General features: G+C 39.9%; 2 protein-coding genes across 2 annotated transcripts; one reads left to right on the top strand and one right to left on the bottom strand.

Moving 5' to 3' along the window:
* The first annotated feature begins 3,497 nt into the window (after nt 1-3,497).
* LOC133707154 (vesicle transport v-SNARE 13-like) lies at nt 3,498-4,998 on the top strand. The gene is made up of 5 exons (XM_062132703.1): nt 3,498-3,762; nt 3,963-4,021; nt 4,108-4,296; nt 4,399-4,569; nt 4,684-4,998. Exons 1-5 carry the CDS (start codon nt 3,645-3,647, stop codon nt 4,834-4,836), a joined length of 690 nt encoding a protein of 229 aa, XP_061988687.1. The 5' UTR covers nt 3,498-3,644; the 3' UTR covers nt 4,837-4,998.
* A 949-nt stretch (nt 4,999-5,947) lies between these two features.
* On the bottom strand, nt 5,948-6,673 carry LOC133745057 (two-component response regulator-like APRR1). The gene is made up of 2 exons (XM_062173051.1): nt 6,518-6,673; nt 5,948-6,421 (listed from the first exon to the last, which is right to left on the bottom strand). Exons 1-2 carry the CDS (start codon nt 6,671-6,673, stop codon nt 5,948-5,950), a joined length of 630 nt encoding a protein of 209 aa, XP_062029035.1.
* Nucleotides 6,674-9,809: the final 3,136 nt, after the last annotated feature.

Consider the following 9,809-nt stretch of genomic DNA (forward strand, 5'->3'; position numbering starts at 1 on the left):
AGTTATGGAAAGAAAAAAACCATTAGTGTTTTAAAGAAAAAGATCGACTCGAACTCGAAATAGGAGTAGCTTCGAAGGAGTGTTTATATAAATTAAGAAAAAAAGGCCTATCAGACAATTGTATATTCCCTTCGTAAAAAGAGACAACCCAACGCGCGTGAACCTGGGAATGAGTCATCAAAATAGAAATAGGACAATACAACTATATAGCCACACTGTGGTCTAAAAAACATAGAAATATACACCTAGAGCAGTTGAAGCTCTTGCTTTGCAAAGGTGGGATTTCAAGAATATTGAAATGGGTCCACAAATATCTGATCAACTAAATAAAGGCACAAGTGATCATTCACGAGATCTACATGGGATCCAACATGCATGGAATTTTGAGACCGCTAAGTGGATTTACAAATCTTCAAGTTTCAACTTTCGGGGCCCGCATAGGGCCCTCTGGCGGGGGGGGGGGGGGGGGGGGGTGTTGGTCTTTGTCTTGATGACTCATCACATCAAAGCTCCAATCATCGACCAAGTTCATCAAAGCTCCAACAGCCGGGGGGGGGGGGCGCGCGGGGGCCTTCATCGACCAAGTACTTCAAAGCTCCAACAGCGGTGGGTGGCCCACGCTAGATTATTTAGTTAACGCCCTCACCTCCCCCCACTAGTTTTCTTACCCCCACCTCCTCCGCCATCGCTACCACCACCAGTTTTCTCACCACCACCGCCACCAGTTTACTCACCTCCGCCACCACCTCCCTCACCGCCTCCACCAATTTACGTACTCAGTTAGTCACCACCGCCGGCACCACCCTCACATCCGCCTCCAGTTTACTCACCACCAACAACAACACCATCACCACCTCCACCTTCAGTCTCACTGCCATATTGTGTTCGTTCCCCACCTCCACCAGCTCCTTACGCATACTACTCACCCCCGCCACCTCTTCCACATTCACCACCGCCGCCACCAAATTCTCCACCACCACCTATTTATCCCTACACATCACCTCCACCTCCACCACTCGTTCATTGCCCACCTCCTTGTACAAAACCGCCTCCACCACCACCATCCTCGCCGCCGCCACCACCTCCCTACCATCACTTGCCACCACCATCTCCATCACCGCTACCAACACCAGTTTATGAGTCCCCTCCCCCACCTCCAGTCCCTCACCATTCACCTCTAGCATTTTTACTCTTTTGGGCAATTCTCGTCGCTCAGTGGGGAACTCGAAAAAAAAAAAAATGTAATTTGTTCTAGGAAAAGAGATGCAAAGAGAATAGTAGAGAGAAATGGGAGAGAGTAAGTTGTGTCTTTCATTGATAAAAGGGGTCTCTTTATATAGAGGTTATACCAGCATAGAATCAGAGTCTTACAAGAAAACATAATCGTACAATAATTGGATATCTACGTAGATATCTCCGAGAATATCTGTAAGATTAACTCTATTACAACTCATACAAGCAACTAGAGTTTGGGCCAGACACACAAACTAGGTGTCCTTAAACACTTCCTCTTGTGTTGCCCAAACGTGGTGTTCTTCTCATTGCTTGGTCAAAAACCTTGCCGAGTAACAAAAATCCAGCGAGACAAAAATAACCTCGGTCGAAGGAGAAAAAGAGTACAACACACCTTTCACATTTCGAGACCATACATATAGACATCTCCTCCTGATGTCTGCATCTCCCCCTGATGACTACGGTCATGGGAGTTCGGTTAACTTCCGCAAACGATGCTACCAACATGTTTCTCGAAAGTGGATTTAGGCAATGGCTTAGTGAACAAGTTTGCCACACTGTCCTCAAATCGAACCTAGTTCACTTTGATCTTGAGGAGAGTCTGTTGTTGCTGACGATGCTTGTTGCTTCATTTGTTCAAAACAAGCAGCATTATCCTCATAAATGCTTGTAGGCTCATCTTGTGGTAGACTTCAAACCATAATTGTTTCGAACATGCGTAATTATAGATCCAATCCACATACATTCACGAACCGCTTTGTGAAGAGCATTAATCTCTGTATGGTTTGAACATATAGCAACTAAGGTCTATTCTGTAGATCTCCAAGATATCGCGGTCTTACCTATGGTGAACACATAACCAGTTTGGGAACGATCATAGTGTGGGTCAGAGAGGTACCTAGCATCAGCAAAACCTTCCAAAATACTAATGTCGTTTTGGGATGGGGATAAAGGTCGCAGGCCAGTGTTGGCGGCGTTCCTGGTGTGTGATGGGTCCGAATTCATCATCTCTCTGTAAGGATAGAACAAGCCCATATCAATCGTACATCTCAAGTATCGAAAGATATCTTTTACACAAGTTCAATGACATCGCATTGGCGCAAAGCTATATTTAGCTAACAAGTTCACTGCAAATGAGATGTCCGGTCTTGTGCATTGAGCTAAGTACAATAATGCGCCTATTGTACTCAATTAAGTAGGGCACTTCTGCCTCTAGCACATCTTCATCATCATCCTTCAGACGAAGAAGATCATTTTTAGGATCAAGACTATGGACGATCATGGGTGTGCTTGAAGACTTGACCTTGTCAAAACGCCTAAGCATCCATCAACATGATGCTCAAGTTCCAAACCGAGACATAATCGTGTTCTCCCAAGATCCTTCATCTCAAACTCGGATTTCGTGTTCAGCGGTTTCCCTTAACTCTCTAAGGACTTCCAATAAAGATCATGTCACCAACATGAACCGCGATAGAATTTGGAACTTGCCATGAAAACGCGCGGGCATATCCCTTCCCAATCAAGTAGTGATCACTTTAATGAGCGTTTCAACTTTATTGCAAACACACTCCATGGTCTAGAGCCACTTGACTTGGGTGAATGAAGTTTACCAGGAACCTTCATGTATATTCTGTATCTAAACCCAAATGAATCACTTCCCCCTCTCCTTCCCCTCTTATTTTCTTGCATTTATTACTCACAACATATTATTTTATTGCACTAATTACAAACTTTCTAACAAAATTCCTAATAACTTTCCTTATGTTAGAGCAACTCCAACAAATTCCCTATAATTTTTGTACTATAGGGAAGCAAAAGTCAAAACTTTAAGCAATTTTTATTCTCTAACTCCAACTGATTTTCTATTTTACAGCAATCTCTAAAATCTCCATAATTATTCCTTAAAATTTTAGAGATTGCTGTAAATTTAAGGAATTTTGTATTCTCTTTCCTCACTATCCCTTAAATAAGGATAATTTTAGGAAATCAGTTGGAGCAAAACAGACTCATTTTTCCCTAAAATAAAGAAAAATAAAAATATGGGGAAGCTGTTGGAGTTGGTCTTACCAAACAACGGAATAGAAAGTTCTTGAAAAATTTCATTTCCCTTCCCATGGGAAAGACAAAAGAATTACTTTCATTTTTGCGAACCAAACGGGGCCTTAGAGTAAAAGATAGAGGAAGAAGAGGAGGTGTAAAGAGAAAGTAATAAAGGATTGAATTGGAAATTTTATGGTCAAAAGTATTGAAGGAGCTTGCAAACAGTAGAATTCTTTAATTTTTGTTTTCATGGACTTTTGCATTATAGGAGCTTGCAACGGACAAGCAATTCTCCGATATCATCGATCTCCGATTCCATTCTCTGCTAAACATAACTCACATTAATTCTCTATATCATTCGTGTTATTCATATGTACGATCTGGATTCTGGAACAATGAGTGATGTATTTGAGGGGTACGAGCGCCATTACTGCGAGCTCTCTGTCAATCTCTCAAACAAATGCACACCCACCACCATTGTTGATGGAGGTAAAAATCTCTGAATTTCTGTTTGGTTTTTTTTTTCTGGGTGGTTGCATTCCTGCATTTTAGTTTTTATTTTATTTTATTTTATTTTATTTTTTATCAGTAATTCAATCATATTGGATTCGTAGGAGATGTTGGTTTGTAATAGACTCAGAATGTGCATTACGATTAAGGTGGTGGTTGTGTGAATTCTTGTACTGCAGAGCAAAGGAAGCAGAGAAATGCAGAGATAAAAGCTGCATTGGATGAAGCTGATGATTTGGTAATGTTACACCTCAAGTCATTTGATATGTGTTTGTTTCGGTGTATAGAGTTGGATTAATGGTTTGCTGTTATGGAAATGCTCAGATTAGGAAGATGGACCTAGAGGCAAGGAGTCTGCAGCCGAGTGTGAAGACGACGCTTCTTCCCAAGGTGAGAGAATACAAAACTGATTTGAACAACTTGAAGAGCCAAGTTAAGAGAATAACAACACCAGAGATCAGTCATTTAGCCCGCGAGGAGTTGTTGGGGTCTGGAGAAACAGATACCTTGACGGTATTGACTTTCTCTCTCCCTATCTCTGTGTATGTGTGCGCCATGTATGAATGTTAGGTCGTGCTGATGTTCTGATTTGCAAGTGTTCCGACTATGAGACAGGCCTCAAATGATCAAAGAGGAAGGTTGTTGATGACAACAGAAAGAATAAACCAGTCAAGTGACAGAATCAAGGCGAGTAGAAGAACAGTGCTGGAAACAGAGGAGCTTGGTGTTACGATTCTCCAAGACTTGCATCAACAACGCCAGTCTCTTCTACATTCCAGTAACAATGTATGTTTTCTGCCTTCTCCTTTTCGTATGGTATACATAGGAATCCAGTGTTTATGTGTTACTAGCTTTCGTAAATTGTAAATAATGTGTTTCTTCTTCCTTCGTGTTTGACAGTTGCATGCGGTGGATGAAACTATTACCAACAGTAAGAAGGTTCTGGTAGCCATGACAAGAAGGATGAGCAGAAACAAATGGATCATGGGTTCCATAGTAGGAGTTCTGGTCCTTGCAATCCTGCTTATTCTTTACTTGAAGATATCACACTAGGCTTACTGTCCTGCCATGCCTTGTTTCATTGATTTGAAATATCTCTCATACTGGTTTGTATGTTATATAATAATTTCTCTTCCTATTCTAAACTTTCAGATATTTTCTGTTCTTGCTGACTTGTTTATCATAGAAAATTGTAATTAGAATATATGAATGAATAGAAACAATCATGCGCTCTTGGTGAAACAAAAAATGGCGGTCAGTGTTTGATCTTCTTCTAGAGCTGAAAGGCAGCTTTCCTTTACATTCCGTGATACTATTTCGATGAAGCATGAGATATGGGATGATCATCTGCATGGTTAGAGCGGAATACAGTTGAAATGATTAAAAGAAAAAAGAAAAAGAAAAACCGAAAAAGGGCTTTGCCTACCTACTCCTAATCCCTCCTCAATCAAACGTATGGTGTGTCAATGAGAACATGGAATCATCGCATTGCCGTTCTTGATATATTGAAGCAGAGCAAGTTGAATTGTCAGTTGGTGTAACAAGATCAAACTGAATGCCTTGAAAGAAAACGGACGAAAGAGACTTCGATTGTGAAATTTTAATGAAAATAATATTACATACAGACAAAAAAGAAAAATGAAGAAAAATTCTCCAGTTGATATGTTATTTGAGATCTCAGACATTTGTTCACAAAGAAATCTGAAACAAACCCATTTCCCCAGTATGGATTTTGATGTAATAAAATAATAAAAGATGAATGCTTCCGATCCAGCAAAGAGAATTTGTGGTGGAATAGTAGATTCACGAGCTCTACATGACGCATCTTCTGGACTCTGTGTTCCTGAACAATGTGCAAAGGGATACTTTTAAATGATCTAATCTCATCTGACTTGATAGATATTATAACCAGAAGTTTCTGGTTTGCACCCTTGATCAACTCCATCCGATATGGTGATGCTCTCAGGACACTTCACTTGAAAGTGCAGCACCAATTCCTATCATCCATATAGTGAATACCCCAAGATGCAGGAACTTTCTTAACGTGCTTTCTACAACTACAAGGAAATTATTGCACTTTGGGAACTGAAAACATGCTGCCTCATAACCGACAAGAATGAATGACTTCAATATCAAGAAGCAACATCTTCCACATAGGAAACCTTCACGCAAGCTCCTCATCATCCTTCTCATCCTCATCATCCTCGTCATCATCAAGAGAAGCATGTTGCTCATTGAGATCAACATCTACACCATTTACCTTCCTCACAAATTGTCCCCGTACACGAGGCCTCCTTTTGGCAAGTCTTTTTTGATTAACATACCTGATCTTTTTATCAAAGCAACGCTCCTTTCTTTTCTGCCTAAATTTAATCAATGCTGCCTCTCTTCTGTCAACCTTATTTAATTTCACTTCGCTGGAGGATGAGTTTCCAAAGGATGGCCATGAATGATTGTTAGGCATTTGACCATGGTATAAGCATATACTAAGCGGATAATAGGAGAATGGAGTCATCCCATTAACATTGGGAGGGCAGTTTGGAAGATGACTGTAATGTTGCATAATTGCTGCTGCGGCATGATTTGGCATGTCATGCAGATTCTTCTGATACACTTGTGTTGATGATGACCCCATAACCTGATTGACAACCCCCGACATATAGTATGGATACTAAGCATGGGCAGGCAATCTAGAAACATCGTGTTGAGGTTCATTTCTAGGATGCACAGGCACCTGAGAGGATCTGTCTTCCGCATTATTCTTCTGATGCTGAAGTTCCATTGATCCAGGTGGGGTGCAAGACCTCTCCAATGAAAGAGAATCTGGGATACTATTACTGGTTGGAAAGTCATCTTCTTGTGAATAGCTTTCCGGCCCATGCTTCTCCATTTGCATCTACTTGGGGAGACTCATCAACCACTAGTTGACTACATGCTGGATGTTTCTCTTCCACTCTTGACTGTTCATCACCATTATCTTTCGTATGGACTTGGGAGTTGTTTTCAAGTGTGCTTGATTTGACATAGGTAAAGAAGGCAGATGACCCCCCAATCTTTAGTTCGCTCTTTTTTGGGCCAGATGAAAACTTTCCTGCAGAATATTACCACAGAAATAGGAACAGATTATCTCAAGTGCCAATGATGAAAAATGAGCAGTTGAAAAATCATACTGCTACTAATTAATTCTGTGCTTTCCTCACATCACTGAGGTCAAATGAATGATGCAACATAATACACACTACTTGGTCCTACAGCCCATACATGGCAATCTAGAAAAAAAGATGTTCACGACATTGACATAACAGAAATTCTCCTTGTCATATCATTAGAATATCTACAAACAACCCTTACCCGAGAGAAAAAATCCGAAACCTTTATCTCATATATTTCTTTAGGAAGAGAGAAAGAAAACAAGAAAGGCTGCAATCAAATGGCGGACTAAATGGTCAGCATGACAGTTAGGAAAACACTCTAAAGCCTTCAAAGAATGTCATTTGTCCGATTATAATTTGAGTATCAAACCTTAAAGAATGTCATTTTTTATTTTTTATGAAGTACTGAAATATTAAGAATGGTTAATCACATCTAACTAAAAGAGATGTACTAACCAAATAAAATTAAATGAATATAAGCTATACAGAATCTTGAGCACGAAGAAACAAATTTGTCATCAGTTCCAAATAGGAGGAAAAGAAATTATTATTACCAGAAAAAACAGTAAGATTGAAGTATTTGCTATATTGTGCTACTTTCATGATAGAACATGACTTGTTTCAAGTTTCAACTAAGCTACACAAATCAAATAATTGATTGTCAAAAAAGTGCTGCTCTGTTTTATTCAAATGCCACATTGCCATGAAACAGACATAAAAGATATTCCAGGAGATGCCAAACTTAAAAGCAGCACATCAATTGCCATAAGTGGCTCACCAGTTTGGCGGTGAATTATTTCTGGAACATCACTCTGAAACTCTAATTGATCATCCAGTGGAGGCTCCGTAGCAGCAGCAACAGGCTTGAAAAAAAAAAAATGAGGTAACCATACAAATTAAATGCTTTCAGTCAGTATGAATACCATAGCTAGTGAGCAATCTTGAATATAAAGGAAACTCAAGTTGCTCTAGTTAATTTTGAATTATCTATAAACATTCATCCTGACCCCAAACTGATTTTCCATGTTCTGAGATTGGAAGCTTCTCAAATCCAGTTTATCATGGAATAGTTCAGCATGACATTATTCAGTATTGCATCTCGAATTTCAAGTTCTGAAGCTTGGTGTTTCAATTCTACATGCCAGTAACAATGTATGTTTTCACGAGTGACGGTAACAGTCACCGAGAGCTCCGGCCTTGCCGCTGACCTTCATTGGCTCAGGCAACAGCTCCGCGACTTATTTCCTCTTCCTTGTTTTTGAAGATGTGATATGCATAGGGAGCTTCGGCTGCGTCCGTCTCTGCTATTTAATCATCAATTAATGGAAAAACAGTTAATCATGCTGTTTTTCATGATTAAACAGATTGCCTTACGTAGATATAAAAATGGTCGCAGATAGTTGATTGTTGGAACCTACCTAATGTTAGTTATAAGAGATTAAATTTTGATGGCTATATCTCTGCTATTGGAAAAGCTTCAACAGGGTTCGTGATTCGCCATATTTGGAAAAGAACTCCTAAATATCTTGCACCCCTTTAGCTGCGGCATTTAAAGTCCATTGTAACCGATGAGCAAAGCAATGCACATAATATGCATATGGACACTCTTGACGAAACAAAGCTTGCAAACCATTAAATTCACCCCGCATGTTACTAGTACCATCATATCCTTGGCCACGCATATTTTCTACTTGAAGATCATATTGAGCAACGACTTTGGAAATCTCATCTTTTAGAGTTTGAGAACAAGTGTCTGCAACACTAATAACTTTGAAAAATCGTTCTCTAATAAACCCATCACAATCAACAAATCGAAGAATGATAGCCATTTGTTCCCTATTAGATACATCGATCAACCGCTTCATCAACAAGGATGCAAAACTTGGCATCTCCCACTTCCTCCCGAATCTTAGTTCTAACTTTGTTACCAAGAATATTTGCAATTTGCTTTTGAATAAGTGGAGAAGTATATTTGACATTCCTAGGAGCATTTTGTAAGACTTTGTGAACTTCTATATTCATTTTTCCAAAGGAAGAACAGATGGCTGCCCAATTTGAAGAACAAAAGGAGGAAAACGAAAACACCGGAAAATAGAAAAATGCAGTTTTGAGGCCCCAAAAGACCCCGAAAGCCCGAAAAAGGTCACAGGTCGTGGCAAAGCGACGAGTTTGATTTCTGGCGCGATTCCCTTTCCGAAAAGGTAAGGTGCGTCCCAAACGGACTCCGTGGAGCTGTTTCGCGTCTACTAGTCACTGTTCGTTTTCCTCTTTTAGCACGATCCAATTGTTCTTCAAATTGGGCACATCCTTGGTGTGACAACAACCTCACACTTTCTATAGAAGTAAGAAGCCGGAGTCGGTTATCTGCTAGTTCTTGTGTTGATTGTGTGCTAATCACTCTTTCAATATGCTTAGATGGGTTTCTTAGTGACTCCCACTTGTGCATGGCAATACTATGTGGAGAATTTATGCCTCCCATGTGACTAACAATACCAGATTGTTTTGACATAATATTCTTCCAACCTTGAAACCCACACTCAGTGAGAATGCCGGATGGTGAGAAGGATAACTATCAAACAGAAAATAAGGGAAGCAATATGCTTTGTCCAACTCTATGGAATACTCAAGCCAAGGCCACTCTTTGAACCATTTGTAATTAAATTTTCGACCTTAACCTCCATCAAAAGAAGATGGATAACTACTTATGTGAGGTTGATATGGCCCTAAGACCACATAAGCTCTTCAAATACTACCACAATCATTCAAAGGATACTTGCATATTGGACGTCGTATTCCTCGATCACGCTCAAGAGAAGTAATTAACATCAAAATTTTCTTCTAGAATAGATAGAGAAGAGTTTAGAGGTACAACAT

Source organism: Rosa rugosa, chromosome 4, assembly GCF_958449725.1.
Source record: "Rosa rugosa chromosome 4, drRosRugo1.1, whole genome shotgun sequence".
Lineage (NCBI taxonomy): Eukaryota > Viridiplantae > Streptophyta > Magnoliopsida > Rosales > Rosaceae > Rosa > Rosa rugosa.

What these genes read in the sequence shown, in the direction of transcription:
- LOC133707154 (XM_062132703.1), top strand. Translation starts at nt 3,645, where the DNA reads ATGTACGATCTGGATTCTGGAACAATGAGTGATGTATTTGAGGGGTAC. An exon ending in CACCACCATTGTTGATGGAG is followed by an intron (nt 3,763 to 3,962) that starts GTAAAAATCTCT and finishes CTTGTACTGCAG; the next exon opens with AGCAAAGGAAGCAGAGAAAT. An exon ending in TTCTACATTCCAGTAACAAT is followed by an intron (nt 4,570 to 4,683) that starts GTATGTTTTCTG and finishes CGTGTTTGACAG; the next exon opens with TTGCATGCGGTGGATGAAAC.
- LOC133745057 (XM_062173051.1), bottom strand. Translation starts at nt 6,673, where the DNA reads ATGGAGAAGCATGGGCCGGAAAGCTATTCACAAGAAGATGACTTTCCA. An exon ending in CGGAAGACAGATCCTCTCAG is followed by an intron (nt 6,422 to 6,517) that starts GTGCCTGTGCAT and finishes GTTGTCAATCAG; the next exon opens with GTTATGGGGTCATCATCAAC.